Raw genomic sequence first — 25,512 nt, 5'->3', positions numbered from 1 at the left:
TTCATGGAATAAAACGTTGTTAACAGTCAATAATTTTCAGTTATAATAATGACCCTGTAGCACTTGTTAAGCAACAAAGAAGTGGTTTAATTGGAATAAACAATGAAAAGTTTGTTAACCCAGCAGTGAAGCGTGTATGTTGTAAGCATTCAGTGAAAATGATGAACACGGAATCATCCAGCCTTGCGGTAATTAGATAAACATCCATGAAATACAAAATGTAAAGTAGTCATGTGGGCCGTGTTCCCCAGCAAGCTGGAACCTAGCTCAGACATACAGAATGAAAGATTCTGTTCTCTGATTATCAGTGATCATTATTCTGTTCCCAGTAAAAAGAGTGCAGAATTCAGCAATAGCTGTTATTAGAGTGGTTTCTGTATCCCTCCCACCCTTAAAATTAATCCAAAAGGATAGGGAATATTGGGATATGAAATGTCCCAGTGGTGTAGTAAAGGAGTTCTTTTTCAAGTTTTCGGAAGAGGAAGAGGCTCAGACAGATGTAAATAGACCATATCCTTGCTTTTCATTCAAACCATGACGTACCAGGCTGGAGAATGCAGGATACCGTCAAATCTTGATGAGCTGAATGACTCTCGAATTGTCAGCTTTTTCAAATGAGCATTAGAAAAAAGAGAAATAAGAAAACAGAAAGAGTTTGCACAGTCCCACACTATGACTTGGTGTCCCAGTATGCAGTGCCACACGTAAGCAAGATTCACATCCGCAATCCTTTTGATTTGATTTATTATTGTCACATGCATTGGTATGCAATGAAAAGTATTGTTTCTTGCACAATATACAGACAAAGCATGTCATTCATAGAGAATGCAGGGGAGAAAGAAAGGAGAGGGTGCAGAGTATAGGGTTACAGTCATAGCTAGGGTGTAGAGAAAGATCAACTTAATATAAGGTAGGCCCATTCACAAGTCTGATGGCAGCAGGGAGGAAGGTGTTCTTGCGTCAGTTGGTATGTGATCTTAGACTTTTGTACCTTTTTCCTGATGGAAAAAGGTGGAACAGAGCATGTCGGACTGCACAGGATACTTGATTATGCTGGTTGCTTTGCCAAGGCAGCGGGAAGTATGGACAGAGTCAATTGATGGGAAGCTGGTTTGTGTGATGGATTGGGCTATGTTCACAACCCTTTGTAATTTCTTGTGGTCTTAAAGTTTAAAGTTTATTTATTAGTGCCACAAGTATGCTTACATTAACACAGCAATTAATTTACTGTGAAAATCCACTAGTCGCTGCACTCTGGTGCCTGTTCGGGTACAGAGAGGGATAATTTATCATGGCCAATGCACCTAAGCAGCATATCTTTCAGACTGTGGGAGGAAACTGGAGTACCTGGAGGAAACCCACGCAGACATGGGGAGAATGTGCAAACTCTTCACAGACAGTGAGTCAAGCCGAGAATCGAACCCAGGCCCCTGGCACTGTGAGGCAGCAGTCTGACCAGTGTGCCATCATACCACCCATCTTGGTCAGAGAAAGAGCCAAACCAAGTTGTGATATATCCAGAAAGGATGCTTTCTATGGTGCATCTCTCACAAACCAGTTCTCAATCTCAGCCATATGGTTGTGGAGGGGAACAAACCAGACAGCTCCCTGCAGAGACCAGAGAAAGAGGAGAAAAAAATTTTAGGAATTTGCATCTTAAATTCATGAACAAGGAAAAGTACAGCATGGAAACAAGGCCTTTGGCCCTCCAAGCTTGTGCCAATCATGATGTCCTAACTTAACTAAAATAAACCTTTGCTCTTACTCGGTCCGTATCCCTCTACTTCCTCCCTATTCATGTACCATCTGGGTGCCTCTTAAATGTTGCTAATGTGCCTGCTTCCACCACCTCCTCTGGCAGCACATTCTAGGCACCCACCACTCTGCATGAAAAACCTCTCCCGCACATCTCCCTTCACCTTTCCTCTTCTCACCTTGAACCTATGCCCCCTTGTAATTGACACGTCCATTCTTAGGGAAAGCCTCTGACTATCCACCCTGTCTATGCCTCTCATAATTTTATTGACCTCTATCAGGCCTCCCCTCAGCCTCCATCTTTCCAGTGAAAACAATCCTAGTTTATTCAACCTCTCCCCATAGACAATACCCTCAAGACTAGATAACATCCTGGCGAACCTTCTTTGACTCTCCCCAAAGCTTCCACATCCTTTTGGTAGTGTGGTGGCCAGAGCTGCATGCAATACTCCAAATGCAGCCTAACCAAGGTGTTATATAACTGATTTTCCAACTCTTGTACTCAGTGCCCCGGGCGATGAAGGCAAGCATGCCATATGCTTTCTTAATCACTTTAGCCACTTGTGTTGCCACTTTTAGGGAACTGTAGATCTGCACACCCAGATCCCTCTGTATGTTAATGTTCCTAAGGGTTGTGTCATTACAGCATAATTCACACCTAAATTTGATCGTCCAAAATGCATCACCTCGCATTTGTCTGGATTTCTGTGCCCAAGTCTCCAATCTATCTATATCTTGTTGTATCTGCTGATAATCCCCAGTACTATCAGCAACTCCATCAATCTTTGTGTCATCTGCAAATCAGACCAGCTCCATTTGTCTCCAGATCATTTATATATTCATTCCTTTTGTGTATTTCCTTTGCAGCATTGAGAAAGGAAAGAAAGGCGAAGCAAGGGAGGGAGATGTTATTAAAAAGACTTAAAATTATGCAGGCTCGTACTTAAAAAACAAACTGGGCAGTACCAACAGACTAGGGTTAAGGAGAGGGAAGATACAAGCCTGTATTCACACTTGCAAAATAGGTGTCAATCCCAGGTCAGTAAGGAGTCACAAAGGTAAGGTACACTGCTCTTTCACTGGGGAAAAACAACTAGCAGGCAAGAATTCCTAAAGGAGATAAAAGCAAAATACTGCAGATGCTGGAATCTGAAACAAAAAATGCTGGAAAATCTCAGCAGGTCTGACAAAGCAAATGTATCTGCTGGAATTTTGCCACCTCGCTGGCTCAAGGCTCGTAAGATCCCACCCAAACGGAGGATGCTGTTCTGCGAGCCTCGCCCACCCCGATTCTGGGGGTGCATGCCGGTAAAATTCGTGTCTGAATAACCCCTTCTCAGAGCTGCAGAAGGACTGTAAAGTTTCTGATTGTAAGGCAACATTACAGATTGAGGGAGAGATAATCTGTCTGCCTATCCTTTAGGAACACAATTGTGCCTTTTACAGAATGAGAGTAATTAAAAGTGAATAGAGCTTACATTATGGAGGAGCCCAGGCAGACCGCAGTGTCACTCCTTGGGCACAATGTGTTTTGAGAAACTATTTTTTTAATGTCAGTTGTGTAGATCTTACCATTGGACCTCAAGACAAACAATTACAGGAAAATGTGTCAAAGTATTAATTTTTGAGGTAACTGCATTGCTAAGCTTTGACTTGGGAGCATTTGTTTACATATTCGATAACACTGAAGAGATATGTTCATGAGAAAGCTGGACTTTGTCAACACTTTAACACTTGGATACTGCATTGATGGGGAATCAGCTTTGAGATAGATCTTGTTTGTGTATAAATGATCTGTGGTTAAAAAGTCAAATGCAACAGATAATGGAAATCGGAAATAAAAACAGGCAATGCTGGGAGTGGTCAGTGAATCAAATGCTTTCTGTGGAGAGAGCAGACAAGTCAATATTTTAGGTATCACTGCTCACCAGTTCTCTCCACATTTATTTCGCAGAAATATGTTCATATAAAATCTGAAAGACATGTTACAAAACATTTTGGATTGTAAAGTGCAATGATAGTCACAGTTTCTCCAGAGATCAAGGTGCACTCTGAGGTACTTCAGTTCAGTAATGAGTACATTTCAAATAGTTCAATATGTTCATTGGAGAAAGTAAAATTCTTTACAAACAACATATATTGGTCATGTTGCACTCTGCAGTAGTTCAATACATAGAATTAGATTCAGTACAATAGAATTAAGATTAAGCACACAGTCCGAGGGGTGTTGCACAGTTACCAGCCCCTTTGTGTACATTGGCTGAAGGGCCCTTCCACCATCTGTTCTCTCCACATTATCAGTAATGTTAATTTCTGTGGAAACCAAGTGATTTATTTTGACTTGAGGATAATCAGGGAGATAAAGCTACTCAGAAAGCTCTTCATTGTTAAATTGGCTTCCTACTTTCCAGTTCCTGGGAATATTGACTTTGATGGATTGGAAAACTCAAGCCCCGAGAGAAATACTGTGCCTGTAGAAGAGATAAGACACTCATTCAGTCTGGAGCATTGCTTCTCTAACCATTGGTTGTTGACGACTGATTTCTCCAGAAGCAGTTCTGGGCTCATCTTCTGCAATGATTTATGCTGGGACCATTTTCCAGGGATCAGCTATTCAGTGGAACTGGCCACTCAAAATCACAGTCTTGCAATACTTTTTTGCCCTTTACCAAGTAGAAATGTGTTGCTTTTTGAACTTGTTACCCCATGTCTGCGTGGATTTCCTCCAAGTGCTCCAGTTTCCTCCCACGGTCCAAAGGTGTGCAGGTTAGGTTGATTGGCCATGCTAAATTGCCTCTTAGTGTCCTGGGATGCGTAGGTTAGAGGGATAAATGGGGTAAATATGTGGAGTTACAGGAATAGGGCCTGGGTGTAATTGTTGTTGGTGCAGACTCGATGGGCCGAATGGGCTCCTTCTGCACTATAAGGTTTCTATGATTTTGTTGATTTCTGTAATATTATGTCGAAAGCGTACAGATGTCACGTCATCCTGGCTGGAAAGAATGTTTGCTTTTCCTGAGGTTTCCTTCCAATATGTAAATTCGGTTTCCAAAAGTCTCAGTATAAGAGAATGTTTCTGCTGGGAACAGGTAATGCAGACGGTAATTAATTGGTTGTTATATTTTGAAGCCACGTATGCATTTGCCTTTGTTGCATTTACAGGGCCAGCACAAATGAAGCTTATTAAATAACACTGCCTCATTTATATTAGCCAGGTTATACAGCTGCAAACAGGAGTGTTCCACTTTCTTCTCAAACTCAGAATGCCACAATGTATTCATTAATTCCATGTATGCTGCAGTGTGTGTGTATAAACAGGGACACTCAAAATCTGAGGCCTATGAACCATTCCTGTCAATCCACCACTTAACAATTCAAAATCCAAAAGTTCATATGCTCATAAGATCTAGAATTGGACTATTTGGCCCATTGAGTCTACTTCACCATTCGACCATGGCTGATATGCTCCTCATCCCCAAATTCCTGCCTTCTCCCCATAACCCTTCAACCCATTACCAGTTAAAAATCTGTCTAACTCCTCCTTAAATTTACTCACTGTCCCAGCATCCATCGCACTTTGGAGTAGCGAATTCCACAGATTCAAAGCCTTTGTGAGGAGTAGTCTCTCCTTAATTCTGTTTTAAATTTGCTAAAACAAAACTCTTATGCTAAGACTGTGACCTCTTGTTCTAAAATGCCCCTCAAGAGGAAGCGCCCACTCAAGATCCACTTTATCCATACCTTTTATCATCAATTACCTCAATTTGATCTCCCCTTATTCTTGTAAATTCCAGAGAGTATAGGCCTAAACTGTTCATGTGTCATTTCAGTCAACATCTGGATTGGCTTATTTTCTAATAACTTTCATAGAATGGGAAGTGGTTCGATTTGACCTAAATAAATTGTTTCAGACTTTAGTGAAAGGGATTCTGATGCACTTACCTTCTCTGGTACAGAGTTTGCTCAGTATAATGGTCTAGCGGTTATAAAGTTTTTAAAGTTTATTTATTAGTGTCACATTAGTACCACAATAAAGTTACTGTGAAAATTCCCTAGTCACTACACTCTGGCGCCTGTTCGGGTACACTGAGGAAGAACTTAGCATGGCCAATGTCCCTAACCAGCACGTCTTTCAGAGCATACAGAGGAAACCCACGCTGACAAGGAGAGAATGTGCAGACTCACGGAATTAGACAGCCAGTGTTTGTAAACTGTGAAATCAAACTCAATAATCTGATCATTGTCATAAAAATCCAACAGGTTGACTGATGCCCTTCAGGACAAAGGACATGCTTTCTGGTCTATGATTTTACTGGGTTCCCCAGGGTACAGAGCACAAGCATATATCAGGCTGAGTCGTGTTCATGAGGCAGGAAGAGGTATTCCTGGATGAGGAATTCCTGGTGTCTCACTTCTTCCTTTGCTGTACCATCTTGTAGCACACCCCAGTGCAGATCTTCCAAAGAAACACAGAAGGTAGGAGCATTTGGCCCTTTGAGCCTGTTCCACCATTCATCACAATCATGGCTGATGATTCAACTCAATAGCCTAATCCTGTTTTCTCCCCATAACCTTTGATCCCATTCGCCCCAAAGAAGATTGCACCATGCCATTGCCCAACCAACCAGACACTCTGTAGGTTAGAAAGAAGCTGGAAAAATCAAGGCAAGGCCTCTGCCATTGGCCGTAAATTTGAATTTGTGGAGTGCAAAACTGATACTGTTGGATAAGCAGTCATACATCCTGTTCAATTTCCCATTCTGCTCCATTGAAACCAGTTTTACATCCTTGATTAAAACTTACCCACATTGTTTACTTCACCATCTCCTTCCACACCATCCCAACACCTTCATTTATTTTGCTCAATTGGTTGCCAGTGGTTCCAGTGCCTGAGATATAGCCATGGGCCTGAGGAACTTGCAGCTGCATTCAATGTTTATCTGTTCCAAATTCCATTCAGAACCATAACTCACTTGGGTGATAGCCACTCCCAAATTATATATTGTACTCGTGGGGCTTAATTCATGTTGCACTGCTTGTCAGTATATGTCTGCTGTACCAACTATTTTTGAACAGATGTAAAACATTTTACGATAGTTAAGTAAAAATGTGACATCTTCAATACTTTTCTATTCTGTTATGAATTTCTGCCATGTCAGCATTGGCTCCTTTAGTAGCATTTTTTTATTCATTCATAAGATTTGGGCACTGCTGGCCAGCCAACATTTATTGCCCATCCCTACTTGCCCTTGAGAAGGTGATGGTGAGCTGTCTTCTTGAATCGCCTCAGTCCATGTGCTGTGGGTTGACCCACAATGCCGTTAGGGAGGGAATTCCAGGATTTTGACTCAGCAACTGTGAAGGAACGGCGATATATTTCCAAGTCAAGATGGTGAGCAGCTGGAAGGGGAACTTGCAGGTGGTGGCATTCCCATGTATCTGCCACCCTCGTCCTATTAGATGGAAGTGGTCATGGGTTTCGAAGGAGCTGTCTCAGGATCCTTGGTGAATTGCTGTGATGCACTTTGTAGATAGTACACACTGCTGCTACTGAGCATTGGTGATGAAGGGAGTGGATGTTTCTAGATGTGGGCTGCTTTGTCCTGGATAGTGCCAAGCTTCTTGAGTGTTGTTGGAGCTGTACCCATCCAGTGGGGAATATTCCATCATACTACTGACTTGTGCCTTGTAGATGGTGAATAGGCTTTGCGCAGTCAGGAGGTGAGTTACTCATCACAATATTCCTAGCCTCTGACCTGCTCTTATAGATACTGTGTTTATGTGTGAGTCCAGTTGAGTTTTTGGTCAATGGTAACTCCAAGGATGTTGACAGCGGGGGATTGAGTGATAGTAACACCATGGAATGTCAAGCAGTGGTGGTTAGAGTGTCTCTTATTGGTGATGGTCATTGCCTGGCATTTGTGTGCTATGAATGTTACTTGTCTCTGGAGTAGAAGATTGTGGGTTTAAATCCCACCCCAGCAATTCAAAAATCTTGGCCGGAATTTTACTGCCTTGCCTGCTCAGATTGTGGGGCAGGTGAGGCTTCCAGAATGGAAATCTCCATTGGCCTCAGGCAGCATTTTACGATCTTGCCCGCGCAGGGTTGTAAAATCCTGCCCCTAATCTGCATTGACAATATAGCCCTGAGTACTGTGTTGTCTTTTGGTTGAGAGCACATGCATAGCCTGTTTGAAAACACAAATCAATCCATAAAATAGAAGTTAGGCTTAGAAGTTGCTTTGGCTTTTTGACACCTATGACCATTGGGTGCAGTGTGGTGGATGGCATGCGTATGCTCATTTCACATTGGAAAAGAACCACTCACCAAATGGATTATGGTTTTTCCACAAGTATCCGGCGTGAATGCTGACACCCACTTCAGCCAATGTGCAAATATGAGGTATAATATATGTTTAAAATCCCTTTCAAAATTGCATACACCGCATTGTGGTTTGTGTCTTTGAATATTTGACAATCAAATAAGCAGATCTTTCAAGGGCTATTGGACACTGCCATCAGAAAGGTAAGTTAATTTTTTTAAACTAAAGAGACTTTGGAGAGACAGAAGAAGAAAGATTACTCCTCCCAGCTTCATGTTAAATCTACAAACCCCTGCTAGTCATCACTCAAATCCTACAAGATCATCTTGTGATCTTCAACTGACACAGGAACAGCTTCTTCCCTGCTGGCATCAGACTTTGAATGGACCTACCATAAATTAGGTTGATTTTTCTCTCCATCCTAGCTGTGATTGTAACACTACATTCTGCACCCTCTCCTTTTCTTCTCCCCTATGCATTCTATGAATGGTATGTTTTGTCTGTACAGTGTTCAAGAAACAATACTTTTCATTATATCCCAATACATGTGATAATAATAAATCAAATCAAATCCCACGCGTATTTGCATGCCTCCCCAGTAGGATACGTTTGTCTGGATTTTGGCTGCCTATGAGCCGAATCTGACACTGGCTTCAATAACTGTGACCCCCATGACCACATCCTCTGGGGTAGACCTGCTGTGTTCAGGCAGTAAGGAAATGAGGCTCCTGCTGCTGGAAGATACACCCTGGCCCAATTCCTGGACCTTAATGTTCTTCACACAAATGGCAGATGTGGCACATTTATTTCCCTTGTCTGCTAAAGCAAACACTGGTTGAAAAATAAAGCATAGGAGGCGCCACGTCACCCACCATCTTCCCACAATAACATTCAGTTGTCCGGAATGTGACACGTCAGTGAACCTAATCAGTTGGTGTTAACTGATTTCAAAGGAGCCTTATTTATTTGCACACTTTAACATTGATCTTTCTTTCCATCACTTTGCTCCACAGTGAGTAAAGTTATTTGTCCCGGATCCCGGTTAAATGGCAGCTGTCTTTTGGTCCTGCACCAGGTTTGCAGCTGTTCCGCATTAGGCATGTTCTGGTGTATATAGCAATTAAAAATGGTCTGATTTGGCTTTGTTGTGCAGGCCAGGCTCCCACCTGCAGGGTGTGAGTTTCAATTTGCTTTGCGGCAATGTAACATGACTCACAGGCGTGTGCAAATACAGTCAGGTGCGGCCAAAGTGGACCTGGGCACCCTGCCGTCGTCTTAAGGTTTTCATTGTTAATTCCAAACGTGTTCATGTGCTATCTGATGTCAGTTCAATGAAATCCTGTCTGGCTTTCTGCCGTAGTCATAATACACGGTTCTATTTGCCATCCGGCTTAAATGGTTCAATGGCTCAATGACTCAATTGCTGTTTCTCTGGAAGCCGCGAATGCATTGAATGTTTCACTGATTCCCAGCTGTATTGATTCTAAGAGAAATAAAGCTTACCATATCTAATATTTGCAAGTGGATTATCAGCGAGGGTGAATATTATCTCTCTGTATTGGTGGGATCATAAACGTGATTGGAACGTGTCTTCTATTCGCTGTTTCCCAGCACAATCATACACTTGAAGAAGGATTATTTCACTGGAAAGAGAGGGAAATTGCCCTGCTGTGTTTATGCTTAAGGTCACACATGGAGCCCAGGGGAAGTCTTTTCCTTGTACATTAATGCCGTTTCATTATTTATTAACTTTCTGTTGGGGTCAACAGTCTCATTCAGCATCGTCTGTGAGGTCTGTTTAGGGATGGTTTGAAACGCCGCAGCACAGTGAGAAGGAAAGCCAGTCCGCAGGGAATGCCTCTCACAATGAGTTCCAGATTCCCAATAGACCCACGCTGTGCTGTTCCATAGTAAAAAGCCACGCACTTCCCCTGTTCAGGACTGACCCGAGCTCCATCAAGGCAGCAGGGGGAGAGAACAATGCTGACCTCAGTCGTAAGCAATACCCTCCAGCTCAGCAAGCTGACTGACTAAATCCTGACTGTGGATTTAGGAGAATTCTTTTATCTTGAGAGGCAGTTTTTTTTCGCCTGTCGAGAGCCCAAACTTGGAAATCGGCGATCACGTTCCTGACAGATTCCAGCCAGTTGAGACGAAGGGCCAGAAAAACAAACAAAGCCAGAGCTTCCTGGATGATGAAAGAGATAAAATGATGAAGAGAGGATGTGTATGACGGGTGTCAGATTGATAAGATCTGTGAGAACAAGGCTGAATGTCAAAAGTTTGGAGATGTAATGGAATCAGCATTATACGAGAAGCAAGAGATTGTGAGAAGATTTTTTTATTTGATTTATTATTATCTCATGTATTAATATATAACGAAAAGTATTGCTTCTTGCAGGCTATACAGACAAAGCATACCGTTTGTAGAGCAGATAGGGGAGAAGGAAAGGACAGGGTGCAAAATGCAGTGTGGGGAAAGATCAATTTAATGCGAAGTAGGTCCATTCAGAAGTTTGATGGCAACAGGGAAGAAGCTGTTCTTGAGTCAGTTGATATATGATCTCAGACTTTTGTATCTTTTTCCCGATGGAAGAAGGTGGAAGAGAGAATGTCTGGGGTGCGTGGGGTGCTTGATTATGCTGGCTGCTTTTCCAAGGCAGCAGGAAATGTAGACTGATTTAGTGCAGGACTGATTTGGGACCTAAAATTCGATTAATGCACGGAGGCAGAGTGTAAGGCTTAGCATTTGACTTTATCAAGGAAGAAAATGCTTCAGATAGTTGAGACAAAAATTAATAAAGAGGTATTAGAAATTTGGCAGAGATGTAATATTGATTCATCACCACAACCAGATGAGATGCATCCAAGGGAAGATTAATCTTTTTAAAGTTTAAATTTTATTTATTAGTGTCAAGAGTAGACTTACCTTAACACTGCAATGAGGTTACTGTGAAAATCCCTGAGTTGCCACACCCTTGGCACCTGTTTGGTTACACTGATGGAGAATTTAGCTTGGCCAATGTACCGAACATAAGAAATAGGAGCAGGAGTAGGCCATCTAGCCCTTCAAGCCTGCCCTGCTATTCAATAAGATCATGGCTGATCTCCAGTGGACCAGTTCCACTTTCCCGCTTTCTCCCCATAACCGTTAATTCCCTTGTCTATCAAAAACCTATCTACCCGTGACTTAAATATATTTAGCGAGGTAGCCTCCACCACTTCAACGGGCAGAGAATTCCAGAGGTTCACCACCCTTTGAGTGAAGAAGTTCCTCCTCAACTCTGATCTAAACTGCCCCCCCGACCTTGAGGCTGTGCCCTCTAGTCCTGCTATCCTTTCTAAGCGGGAAGAATCTCTCTACCTGTACCCTATCCATCCCCTTCATTATCTTATACATCTCTATAAGATCTCCCCTCATCCTTCTAAACTCCAATGAGTACAGACCCAGTCTATTTAGTCTCTCTTCATAGTCCAACCCCCTCATCTCCGGTATCAGCCTAGTGAACCTCCTCTGTACTCCCTCCAAGGCCAATATATCCTTCCGCAACTGCGGCGACCAAAACTGCACACAGTACTCCAGCTGCGGCCTCACCAGTACCCTGTACAGTTGCAGCAAGACCTCCCTACTTTTATATTCAATCCCCCTCGCTATGAAGGCCAACATTCCATTCGCCTTCTTGATCACCTGCTGCACCTGCAGACTGGGTTTTTGCGACTCGTGCACAAGGACCCCGAGGTCCCTCTGCACCGTAGCATGCTGCAGCTTTTCGCCTTTTAAATAATAATCCCTCCTACTATTATTTCTGCCAAAGTGGATAACCTCACACTTGCTAACATTATACTTCGTCTGCCAGGTCCTCGCCCACTCGCTCAGCCTATCCAGATCCCTCTGCAGACTTTCCACACCCTCCACGCAATTTGCTTTTCCACTCATCTTCGTGTCATCAGCAAATTTGGCCACCCTACACTCAGCCCCCTTCTCCAGATCATCTATATAAATGGTAGATAGCTGAGGCCCCAGCACCGATCCCTGCGGCACTCCGCTAGTCACCAACCGCCAATCAGAATAGCACCCATTGATACCAACTGTCTGCTTCCTATTAGACAGCCGATCCTCTATCCACGCTAACACCTCACCCCCAACTCCGTGCACCCTAACCTTCTGTAGCAATCTTTTATACCTAACCAGTATGTCTTTCGGGCTGTGGGAGGAAACCAGAGCACCCAGAGGAAACCCATGCAGATACGGGGAAAATATGCGGACTCTGCACAGACAGTGATCCAAGCTGGGAATCAAATCAGGTTCCTGGCACTGTGAGGCAGCAGTGCTTACCACTGTGCCACCCTGGGGAATCTGAGGGCAGTAAGAGTGAAAATTGTTGAGGCTCTGGCCATAATCTTTAGATACAGAACAGAGAATTGCAAATATTGCACCCTTGCTCAAAAAATAATGTTTTTCCAATGCTCATTCATGGGATTCGGGCATCACTGCCTAAGCTAGCATTCATTACCCATCCTAGTGCCCTTTGAATTGATTGGTAAGCTAGGGCAGGGGGCAGTTAAGAGGCAACCACATTGGATAAATATCTTGATTAACTGAGCAAAGGTTACATTTATTTGTTAAAGGCAAGTCATTTCTAACTAACGATGATTGAGCATTTGGTGAGATTTTGGTAAGTTAATAGAGAGGTTAGTGAAGGGAATACGGTTGATGTGGTGCATATGGACTTCGAAAAGGCGTTTGACAATGTGCCACATTGCAGGCTTGTCAGCGAAGTTTAATCCATGAAATAAAAGTGACAGTAGCAGCAAAGATACACAATTCTTACAGGGTGTGACAGGGTAGATGTAAACAGGATGTTTGTCCTGACTGGTCAGTCTAGATGTGGAGATGCCGGCGTTGGACTGGCGTAAACACAGTAAGAAGTCTGACAACACCAGGTTTAAGTCCAACCAATTTATTTGATAATAAACTCACAAGCTTTTGAGGTTCCCCTCTTCGTCAGGTGAATGAAGAGTTCTGGCCTCAGACAGAGCATATAAAGCACAGACAGTTTACAGATTACTGATTAGAATGCGAATCTTTACACCTAACCTGCTGTTCAAGCCTTAAAGTGGCCGACAATGTGAGTGGAAGGCGCACTGATCACAGGTTAAAGAGATGTGTATTGTATCCAGACAGTACAGTAAGTGAGGTTTTGCAAACTCAGGCAAGTCACAGGGGTTACAGATAGTGCAACATGAACCCAAGATCCCTGTTGAGACCATTCTCATGTGTGCGGAACTTGGCTATCAGTCTTTGCTCAGTGACTCTGCACTGTCGTGTGTCGTGAAGGCCGCCTTGGCTCTCCCCCTGGGTGTGGGGTTCAATCCCCGCACTCTCCCCCTGGGTGAAGGCGCCAAGGCGGCCTTCACGACATATGACGGCGCAGAGTCACTGAACAGAGACTGATAGCCAAGTTCCGCACACATGAGGACGTTCTCAACAGGGATCTTGAGTTCGTGTTGCACTATCTGTTACCCCTGTGACTTGCCTGGGTTTGCTAAACCTCACTTACTGTACCGTCTGGAGACAATACACATCTCTTTAACCTGTGCTCAGTGCGCCTTCCACTCACATTGTTAGCCACTTTAAGACTTGAATAGCAGGTCAGATGTGAAGATTCGCATTCTAATCAGTAATCTGTAAACTGTCTGTGCTTTATATGCTCTGTCTGAGGCCAGAGCTCTTCATTCACCTGATGAAGAGGAGAACCTCGAAAGCTTGTGAGTTTATTATCAAATAAATCGATTGGACTTGAACCTGGTGTTGTCAGACTTCTTAGTGGTCAGTCTAGAACCAGGGAACATTGCCTCAGATTAGGAGGCAGGCCATTTAAGACTGACTTGAGGAATTTCTTCATGCAGAGAATGGTGAATCTTTAGAATTCTTTACCCCCAGAGCTTTGGGTATAGAGTGTATTCAAGACTGAAATAGATTTTGCCATACTAATGGTCTCCTTATCAGAGGAAGAATACTCTTGCTATAGAGGGAATGTAGCAAAGGTTTGCCACACTGAGGAGAGATTCAGTCAGTTAGGATTATATTCGCTGGAGTTCAGAAGAATGAAGGGGGAATCTCTGAGAAAACTATAAAGTTCTAACTGGATTAGACATGGTAAATGCAGGAATGATGTTCCTGATGGTGGGGAGTCCAGAACCAGGGTTCACAATATAAGGTTATGAAGTAAGCCTTTAAAGACTATGAGGAGGAGTTTATTCAGCCAGAGGCCTGTGGAATTTACTACCACTGAAAGCAGTTGAGGCTGAAACATTGAATGCTTTCAAGAAGGGGTTACATATAGTCCTTGGAGTGAAGGGAATAAAGGGTACGGGGAAAATAGAATCAGACTAATGAATTGGAAATCAGCCATGTTCATAATGAATGGTGTAGATCAGGCTCAAGGGGCTGAATGACCTACTCCTGCTCCTATTTTTATGTTTCTATCAAGGGATATGGGGGTAATGGTGGAAAGATGGTGTAGAGGTAACTGAACATTTGAATAGCTGAACAGCCTCGACTGACCGAATGGCCTGCACCTGTTCCTATATTCCTAAAGATGGCTGAATATCAGGAACCGCAGTGGATGCTTTTTTCAGGCTGGAGTAGGGTATGCAGAGGGGTTCCCCAGGAGATTAATGCAAAGCCGCTGATTTTATTGATCTATATTAATCACACTTAGACTTAGATGAGCAGGGCGCAATCTCATAACTTACACAACACAAAACATGGAAGTATTGTGAACCAGGAAGATAGTGAAAGACTTCAAGAGGACATACAGGCTGGTGGAATGGATGGACGTATGGCATCTGAAATTTAAGGTGGTGAAGTGTAAAGTAATTCATTTTGGAAAGGATAACAAGGAGAGACAATCTAAAATAAAGAATATGATCTAAAAGGAGTGTGGGAGCAAAGGGACCTGGGTGACTCTGCACACAAGTTGTTGAAGGTGGCAGAGCAGGTTGAGAAAGTGGTTAATAAGGCATAGGGTATCATGCAATTTATTAATAGAAGCATGGAATATTAAATCAAACATGTTATGATTTATCTTTTACAAAACATTGGGTTGGCTTCAACTGAAGTATTTGTGTCCAAGTCTGAAAATCACACTTTACGAAGGATGTGAAGGCCTTTGATATTTATGAGAATGGTTCCAGGGATGTGGATAGATTCTGGAAGCTCAGGCTGTTCTCCTTGAAGAAGAAAAGGTTGATAGGAGATTTGATAGAGATGCTCAAATTAATGAGGGTTCTGGATGATTGATAAGAAACTGATCCCATTGGTGAAAGGGTTGCATATAACACCAATTTATGGTGAATAATAATAAAAGAAGCCAGGGTCCTGAGCTTCCTTCCACGTTGTAACCATCCACTGATTCCATAACAAGCCTTCAGTTTACGATGTTCAGAAAGCATATTTGTAAAGTCAGTCCCAGAAATGATAAACCTGACACCCAACTCTTTACAAACAGCAGGTCTACTGAGGATCATAGTGAGGTGTAAGTGGGACACACATGGCCACTCTGTTATGATGAGTGCCATTAAACTAGGGCCTGCAGTGTTGATCTTAAATCACTTTAATTGCTGTTACGCTGGTAGGTATTTAGCCAAATGGGAGTAACATTTAAAATTTGCTTTATCCAATAGATGCAGAATCATTAGAATTCCCTACCAGTTTATACTGTTCGGAATTTTTGGACCGTTCTCGCCAGCAGGATCTTCCAGTCCCACCAATGGTAAACCCCTGCTGTGGGTTTCCTGTCGGCGAGGGGGTGCATCCAATGAGAAACCCCTCTGACGACAGCAGGACCAGAAGATCCCACCACCAGCCGATGGCGGGCCACCTCTGCCACTCTGCAACATGTGGCAGGGTCGCATAGAAAATCCTGGCCGCTATATCATGTACACCAAATCGTGCTTTCTGCATAACATGATAACAAGATGTGTATGATTATGGGGGTAAAATTCAATTAAGAGCAGCAGCTTGCCTCTCTTTTAGAGAACTGGCTGAGGTGCATAAAGGAATGGAAAATACAACGATGTATAAAACTTGACCGAGTCATCGGTAGTCATTTTGTACCCCACCAGAGTTGAATTTTAATCCCTATATTTTCAAACTGAGAAGAACTCAGCACACACACAATAGTTAGCACTGCTGCCCTCACAGCGCCAAGGACTTGGGTTCAATTCCTGGCTTGGGTTACTGTCTTTGCGAAGTCTGCACATTCTCCCCGTGTCTGTGCAGGTTTCCTCTGGGCACTCCGGTTTCCCCCCACAATCTGAAAGACGTGCTGGTTAAGTGCAATGGCCATGTTAAATTGCCCCTTAGTATACCCGAATACTGAGTGTAGCGAGTAGGGGATTTTCACAGTAACTTCATTACTGTGTTTAATGTAAGCCTACTTGTGACACTAATAAGTAAACCCCATGAAATTTTAAAAGTTTAAAAACTGCATGAAGAAAGCAATATGTTTGTTGCTATACAATGGCAAACTCATTTAATTAAAAGGCAACCTGCTGTAATGTATAATGGCAGTTGTGAAAGAACAATGGTGTACTAAAGTTCCTCAGGACACTGCATAGCAACAACCAAATAACAAATGTGACATTGAACCTCATAAAAATAGATTAAATCAGATAGTTAAGGAGATATGTTTTAAGGGGTATCTTAAAGGAGGAAAGCCGGGTGCAACAATGGAAAGATGTAGGCAAGGAATTCCAGAGATTCACTCCTAGGTAACTGAACACACGGAAATCAATAATGGAGCAAAATCTATATTGTATAACATGTTCATTCATGGGACATATGCATTGCTGGCAAGATTAAAATCAGAGATGTCCAGGATGCCAGAATTAGATGAGCTCGGAAGGTTGTGGGCTGGAGGAGATTATGGGATTAAGGAAGGGCAATGGCAAGATGAATTTGAAAACAAATGTTTGACAAGAATTTAAAACCAAGATGTTGCCTGACCAGTAGGCAATGCAGGCCAGTGAACTGAGGGCTGTGAGGTAAATGGGACTTTGTATGAGTTCAGACATGGACAGCCGAATGTTGGAAGATTTCTAGGAAAGGTAGGAGGCCAACCAGGAGTGCATTGGAATAGTCAAGTCAAGAGGTAACAAAGGCATGAATGAAGGTTTCATGGGTAGACGAAATGAGGCAGAGGTGAAATTGGCCAATGTAACAGAAGTGAAAAGAAGCTGCCTTAGTGATGTGAATATGGGTCGGAAACTCATCTTGCGGTCAGTTAGCATACCATTTCTATTTGAATATGGAATATTCTCATTCTCATATTAATCAAGCTAGTTTTTGGATAAAACCACCAACCTCAGAGAATCATGTGTTATGCATTGAGCGATGAACAATTCAGTCATAACTCGTTTTCAGGAGACTTGTTTGTTCTCAGTCCAGTTTTTTTTTGGCTAACATATTTGCATATTTTCATTCTTTTGACTGCAGGTTGGTCTTATATGAATGCTGCCCAGGTTATATGAGGCTTGATGGAGGGCGTGGGTGCCCAGCAGGTAATTAAATTGTCCTGATGTAATCATTTTTAACACTGAATTTTAATTGTTGCATATGCAAAAGTCACAAAAAATTGTAATTCAATGTTATTCTAATTATATTTTCTGTTCATGCAATGGTATCTCCATTAGCTCCTCCCATCAAGGGTACTTACTTACTTATGTATAATGGAGATTACTGCATAATCTAGAGATCCTAAATGTTGGCTTTATGTTATATTTTGTGGCAATACAGTGGTTGTACAGCAATGAGGATACAGTGCAAATAATAAACATTGAATTTAGTTTTCCTGGTACAAAATATTTGGGCCAGGATTTTACAGCCCCACCACAGTGTGTCTCCCCTGATGGATGCAGTGGGTCATTTAAATCCCCATTTACTTCAGGAGGACTGGAATATCTTGCCGGGCAGGAGAGGCTGTAAAATCCTGTCCTTAGTGTATGTCACACAACGTGAGTTGATGTCAACTATAAGATCAGGTCTGTACTATAAGATGGTACCTGGATCGAAGCCTTTCTTGCAAAAAGCCTGATGGGATGTTAAAGCACGTAATGTAAATGGGACACTGGATGTTGATGTATCTGTGCTGGTTATTTAGTAATTAGCAACTAATAATGGTATTCCTGTGGTACAGTGGGTTAGTGCCCTTGCCTCTGAGCCAGCAGCTCAGGGTTTGAATCCCACCCCAGACTCAATGGCCAAAGAAGGTACATTCATAAGAAGGTGCGCTAAACAAGTGTCAACCTGCAGATCCTTCTAAACATGCAAATGGCTGGTGGTAAGAGCGGGTGAGACTGCTGGTCAGCCACACTTGATGTGGAGTGGCTCCCCTCAAACTATGAAATTCTAGAGACAGACTAGTGACTTGTTCTGGGAATTACTGGCTACGAAAACAGATGAAAGTCTGTCTTAGAGCACAGTTAAGTGTGGGAAGAGAACTGGAATTGGAACAAAGAATCCATCTTTGTGCATCAATATCAAAGCATAGAAGTAGTGGCTTCCTCTATCATTGAATCCCTACAGTACAGAAGGAGGCCTTCAGCCCATTGAGTCTGCACCGACAATAATCCCACCTAGGTCCTATCCCTGTAATCCCATCTAATACTCTGCTAGTCCCCTGACGCTGAAGACAATTGAGCACGGCCAATCAAATAACCCATACATCTTTGGACTGTGGGAGGAAACCGGAGCACCTGGAGGAGACCCATGCAGACATGGGGAGAATGTGCAAACTCCACACAGACTGTGACTGAGACCAGAAATTGAACCCAGGTCCCTGGCGCTGAGAGGCAGCAGTGCTAACCACTGTGCCGTCCATTCAAGACTATTCTCATAAATGATGCACTATACTGAAGAAAGCCTAAGTAAACTAGAATGGAAGGTCAGATTCTGAAGATAACTATCAAAGACACAAACTTTTCTTTCAGACTAAACCCATGGTGTGGTTATCATTTTGTAGGCCGGTAATTATATTTAATTATTTTTCCACTGCCAATCCAGAAATATTGAGGGTAACTGTAGTTCCGTTAATGTGGTTACACCCCCTCCATCTCGATACTGAGAGTAATTATGGAGCCCCTCTAGCCACACACAGACACTGAGGGTCAGGGCAGCGTTTCTGCTTACTGCTCTCCTCATTGAGAAGTACTGGAATTAATTCTAATGCTGTATAGCTATTCTATCAGCATATTCAACATTGGCTGCTTTCCCATTCTACATGATACAGTTAATCCTTGGATAACCCCAGTGAGCCATGAAAGGGAACTGTGCTGTTAATCATTTAAAGGGAGCTTTGAAGTCCTGTGTTGCCCTGTAAACCATTAAGCAATTATCTGCTGCGGTACCACAGGAGTTAGAGAATATCATTCCCTTTGCTCAATAATATTTAACCCATCTATCAATCAAAGTCTAAAATATTCTATTCTGTTAGGCAATTCTGTGTAACAGTGTATCATTTCATGCATCATCAGTAAAAGTAAAATCCCTGGGTGGGGGAGGGGTGGCCACTTCATCACCTTCCCACCCCTCCTGGAGATGCTCCCCCAATAACATGGTAGGTAGGCAGATGTTAAAATAGGCAGCCTGACCGTTATTTTTAAATAAAAGGTCAATCAAGTTTGTTACCATGTCAGTTGACAGGAATAATCAGCTGCTCAGATCATCATGCAGTTGGTATGGACAAGCAGGCAGGAGCGCGCAGGTCTTTTTCTTAAACAAAATACTTAAAAGATACAAAAGAAGTGAGGTACGTCCTTTGTGGGCTGCCCTTTACACATCAGGGGCATTCTCCCCTGCCAAGATGTATACCCCCTTGGTTCCTTCCTCTAGCGACCTCTAAAACCCACCCTCCTTACATCATCCCCCATCCCCCCTGCCCTCCTCTCAGGTTTTAGAATCCCCTCTTGCCCTAGAAGCCCAGGGCTTATCTCAGTCCAGACACCATCGCTCTCCCTCATGTCTCCTACTAGCACTCTCAGCAATGCCTGCTGCTGAGCCCTGGTTCTCCTGAGGCTGCGAGAGCTGCTGGCTAATCAGTGTGGTCCATCGCCCTAGAGGGCAGGAGTCCCAACAAGAGACAGCAGTCTCACTTTCTACATGTTTAGCCTGCTGACAACACAAGAAGACAACAAGCCACAAGATAAGGGCAAGGCATCACAGGCAGCAACAAGGGTTGGACATGAGCCGAAAGAAAAGTGGCAGAACACGAAGAAAAGGGGACACGTCCTCTCTCTGTCTGATCCCAAAAATCTCTGCATGTTTAGTCTGCTGGCAACACATTATAGCTGTGGGGCAGGGATTCTTTGAGGTGTGTCGGTAAATGGTCGACTCTTGCAATGGATGAATAATACCAAACCCCAACTCAACAGCCCACTGCCATGAAATCCAATCCCATGTTATTGACGTTAGATAAGACTTTCTTCACTTTTCTCAGCTGTAATTCCTTATCAGGGTATCAACTTTGGTCGATGTAATAAAGTCAGCCCATTTAAATGAGTTATAGATCACTGAGTCCAAATTGCTGTGGCAACATATATGTTTACATGCATGTTGTAGCATGAGTTATGGATAGTGATGGTAGAGACTCCAGTGTCCTTTCTGTCACATGGCTAATCAGGAATCTCTCCCATGTTTACCACTTGCCAATGACATGTGTTGAAAGGATGTGCAGGTTGATTCTCAGCCTGCGTTATGGATGCACCTTATTTGGCCATCAAGTCCTGGAGCGAGACTGAACCTGAAGCTTGGCTGGCTCAGAGGCAGGGATGCTACCCACTGCACTGCAAGATTTCCTCCCAGAATAGACCCTCTTGATCTAATGTGAATGAAGCAAGAAATTAATCGTTGTCATTTAATCACCAACAACCTGTCCTGGTCCCCCCATGCTGACACTATAGTTAAGAAAGCCACCAGCACCTCTACTTTCTCAGAAGACTAAGGAAATTTGGCATGTCAGCTACAACTCTCACCAACCTTTACAGATGCACCATAGAAAGCATTCTTTCTGGTTGTATCGCAGCTTGGTATGGTGCCTGCTCCGCCCAAGACCACAGCAACTACAAAAGGTCATGAATGTAGCCCAGTCTATCACGCAAACCAGCCTCCCATCCATTGACTGTCTACACTTCCTGCTGCTTCAGAAAAGCAGCCAGCATAACTCAGGACCCCATGCACCCCAATATTCTCTCTTCCACCTTCTTTCATTGGGAAAAAGATACAGAAATTTGAGGTCATGTACCAACTGACTCCCTCCTGCCTTTAGACTTTTGAATAGACTTACCTTGCGTTAAGTTGATCTTTCTCTGCACTCTAGCTATGACTGTAACACTACATTCTGCACCCTCTTGTTTCCTTCTCTATGAAAGGTATGCTTTGTCTGTACAGTGCACAAGAAACAATACTTTTCACTGTACTAAAACATGTGACAATAATAAATCAAATCAAATCTAACTCAATGTAGATTATAATATTTGGAATGATACTTTACAACTCAAGGCAGTATTTTCCAGCCATGCTCGCTCCAAGACTGGAAAATCTCACCTGAGGAAAACAGACCTCTGCATGGTCCGTGTCTCACCTGCTACGATTCCCTTGGCAGGTGGGATGGGAAAATTCTGCCCACAGTGTATGATGTAATTTAACTGAAAACCGTTCACGTGCAATGAAATTTTGAGAGACATTAAAAGGAATGATCAGGTGACACACTTTACACTATAGTATAAAAGCAAAATATTGTGGATGCTGGAATTGGAAACAAAAATAGAAAATGCTGGAAAAACTCAGCAGGTCTGACAGCATCTGTGGAGAAAGAATCATCAGACCTCAGCAGTGCAGTGGAAGCGACCGACCAGTGATAAAATCATGTGACTGGACATTCTAAAGGTCATCTCCCAATTCTCCACTGTAACTAGCAGAAACCCTTCTCTGACCAAAGTATATATGGAAAAAAAAGGCTCTGACAAAGGGTCATCCTGACTCAAAACATTGGCTCTATTCTCTCTCCACAGATGCTGTCAGACCTGCTGAGATTTTCCAGAGTGTTCTATTTTTGTGACATATTTTACAATACTGATTAAAGTAAAATATACGTCATGTTAAACACTGCCTCCAAAACGAGACTAATGTCATGTTATTCCAAATTACACTTATATTGATTGCCCAGCTTCTGAGCACAATTACCACAGCACTGGGAATATCCATAGTGGAAATGGTGACACTGTCTACCACTCAGATAATTTAGCTGTCTGTTGCTAAGATTATTATCAGTTTCTTAACTTGCGGAAATTCAAAGGCTTGCATTCTGTTTGCTGGCGTATATTCCTTTGACGATTAGTTTTGACTGAAACTCTTCCTTGTTTATCTTTTCTTTGTAGTTGCCCCTATTGACCATGTCTATGGTACTTTGGGTGTCGTGGGCGCCAGAAGTACACAGGATTATGCAGACAGATCTGATCTAAGAAGAGAGATTGAAGGGGCCGGATCATTCACATTTTTTGCACCGAGTGATGATGCTTGGATGTTGCTGGATGCCGTAAGTTGTCCATGAAATATTCATGAGAGAAATAGCAACAAGATTGTGCAAGGATAGCAAATTGCAAGTTATTTGAGGGACAGTCAATTTGAACGGCTGTGGCTATAGTTTGAATTCCACTGCTGGCTGATGGCAGTAATCAATGAGTTAAGTTGAAGTTTATTTATTTATTAGTCACAAGTAGTCTTACATTAACACTGCAATGAAGTTACTGTGAAAATCCCCTAGTCACCACACTCTGGCGACTGTTCGGGTACACTGAGGGGTAATTCAGCATGGACAGTGTACCTAACCAGCACATCTTTCAGACTGTGGGAGGAAACTGGAGGAAACCAATACACACATGGGGAGAATGTGCAGACACCGCACAGACAGTGACCCAAGCCAGGAATTGAACGCAGATACCTGGCACTGTGAAGCAGGAGTGCGAACCTCTGTGCCTGTAGGTGTCTGTGGTAACTGTCCCTTTAAGGGCAGCTCAGGAGAGGAGGGTCACTTGCTTTGAGGGGCCAATTGGGACTGAGAGTGGGTAATCACTCCAGGGGGTGGAGTCCTCTCTTAGGCATAAGACAGCCCGAAAACATGAATGGAATCCTTAAAGTGCAGAATGAGGCCAATTGGCCCATTGAGTCTGCACCAACTGTCTGACAGAGAATCTTACCCAGGCCCTATACCCGTAACCAGTTATATATTTACTCCACTAATCCCCCTAACCTACACATCTTTGGTCACTAAGTGGTAATTTAGCTTGGCCAATCCACCTAACCTAATCTTTGGACTGTGGGACGTTACGGGAGCATTTGATGGAAACCCATGCAGACATGGGGGTAATGTGCAAAGTCACCCAAGGCTGGAATTGAGCCCGGGTCCCTGGCACTGTGAGGCAGCAGTGCTAATCACTGTGCCACCATGCCACACTGTAAAAGATGTGTAGGGACTGGTGGGCTGCTGTGGAGGGGTGGAGCTTGCCAACTTCTGTACAATGTTTCCGAATTAACCTTTTTGAGTTCCTGACAAAGTCTGTCACCATTCATCATTCAGTGTCCCACTTCAGAAAATCTCCCTTTTGAAGTAAAAATAGTTAATTCCAAAAGGAAACATGAAATTTGCAGAATTAAAAATGGCCTGGACAGATTGAGACCCAGTCAGGTGCCAGCTGAGCTGGAGAGGGGATATTCAGAAGCAGTAACTGTGTTGGGGCTGGGGGAGGAGGAGATGTCTAACCAGGGAGAAATGTATCAGGATAAAATGTAACACTGAAAAACTTGAGCTCATAAACAACTGCTTTGCATCAGCTAAAAATATTTCTCTGTTCATGACTGTTCTTAAAATTTCAATTATAATAATGAGTTAGTTATTAGTAGATATTTATAAGATTTGACAAATAGATGATGATATTTCGCTGCATTAATTCAATGGAGAAATTTTAATCTTGCATATTACATTCCTAATTAGCATTATAAATTGTAGGCACTGGTTAAGTAGCTGACATTTTCTTTTTATTTCCTAATAGGAGATTCGCGATGCACTGTTAAGCAATGTGAACATTGAACTCCTTAACGCTCTGCATTACCATATGGTCAATTATCGCTTATTGACAAAGGATATGAAGGATGGAATGACTGTACAGTCTATGTATAGTGACCTTGGCATCCTCATCAATCATTATCCAAATGGGGTGGGTTTGTTGATCTTTACTCAGTTTTACATCTTTCAGCATTCGCTCGTGGTGGTTTGGTTAGCTCAGATGGCAAGAGTGTGATGCAGAATGATGCTAACATTCCGGGTTCAATCCCCATGCCAGCTGTGATAGTTTGTGGAGATCTGTCTTCTTCTCTTGCCCCACGCTTGCTGTGCAGAGTGGTGCCCCTTGAGCTACATCACTCATTGTTTCTCTCTAGTGGAGAGGGATACCTGTGATCCTTGGTGGATGACAACAGATTATCAGGGTGCCTTCAATATAAAATAAGTTAGCATGAGTGTTTACTCAGCGTGGAAGTTGGATGCAAGGCAAAAAAGTTTAAAGTTTACTTATTAGTGTCACAAGGGGCAGCGTGGTGGTACAGTAGTTAGCACTGCTGTCTCACAGCACCAGGGATCCGGGTTCGATTCCCAGCTTGGGTCATGTCTGTGTGGTGTTTGCACGTTCTCCCCATATCTGTGGGGATTTCCTTTGGGTGCTCCGGTTTCCTCCCAAAATTCAAAGATATACTGGTTAGGTGGTTTGACCATGCTAAATTATCCCTTAGTTACAGGGGGTTAGCAGGGTAAATAAATGGGGTTACATGGTCGGACCTGGGCGGGATTATGATTGGTGCAGACTTAATGGGCCAAATGGCGTCCTTCTGCACTGTAGGGATTCTATGATTTTAAGTAGGCTTACATTACCACTGCAATGAAGTTACTGTGAAAATCCCATAGTCACCACACTCTGGTGCCTGTTCAGGTACACTGAGGGGGAATTTAGCATGGCCAATGCACCTAACCAGCATGTGTTTCGGACTGTGAGAGAAAACCAAAGCACCCAGAGGAAACCCACACAGACACAGGGAGAATGTGCAAACTCCACACAGACACTGACCCAGCTGGGAATTGAACCTGGGTCCCTGGCACTGTGAGGCAGCAGTGCTAACCACTGTGCCACCATAAATGTGATTTGATTTGTGGCAGAACCTGGTACATATTCTGAAGCCACAAGGTTCCAGCTCATATAATCTTAATATATCCTAGGTAATTTATAAATTGTGGGCAAATCATGATAATCCAGAAGTGCTAAAGCTTAAGGCATGTGCACCAAAGAATGACCTCTTTTGTGCTTTTCTTCTTCTTTCCTGGAG

The 25,512-nt window shown here is 43.0% G+C and overlaps 1 protein-coding gene across 5 annotated transcripts in view; it reads left to right on the top strand.

The window, feature by feature from the left end:
- Nucleotides 1–25,512, top strand: part of LOC145349122 (periostin-like) — a 92,289-nt gene that overhangs the window by 11,773 nt on the left and 55,004 nt on the right. For all 5 annotated transcript variants that reach the window (XM_080197491.1, XM_080197490.1, XM_080197489.1 and 2 more), the window contains exons 3-5: nucleotides 17,581–17,645; nucleotides 22,518–22,675; nucleotides 24,189–24,353. In XM_080197491.1, the coding sequence (XP_080053617.1) occupies nucleotides 17,581–17,645; nucleotides 22,518–22,675; nucleotides 24,189–24,353 (388 nt within the window). The remainder of the gene's footprint in view (nucleotides 1–17,580; nucleotides 17,646–22,517; nucleotides 22,676–24,188; nucleotides 24,354–25,512) is intronic.

Source organism: Carcharhinus amblyrhynchos, chromosome 10 (genome assembly GCF_965287045.1).
Source record: "Carcharhinus amblyrhynchos chromosome 10, sCarAmb.v2.hapA, whole genome shotgun sequence".
Lineage (NCBI taxonomy): Eukaryota > Metazoa > Chordata > Chondrichthyes > Carcharhiniformes > Carcharhinidae > Carcharhinus > Carcharhinus amblyrhynchos.
This window is presented reverse-complemented; position numbering and strand designations above follow the sequence as displayed.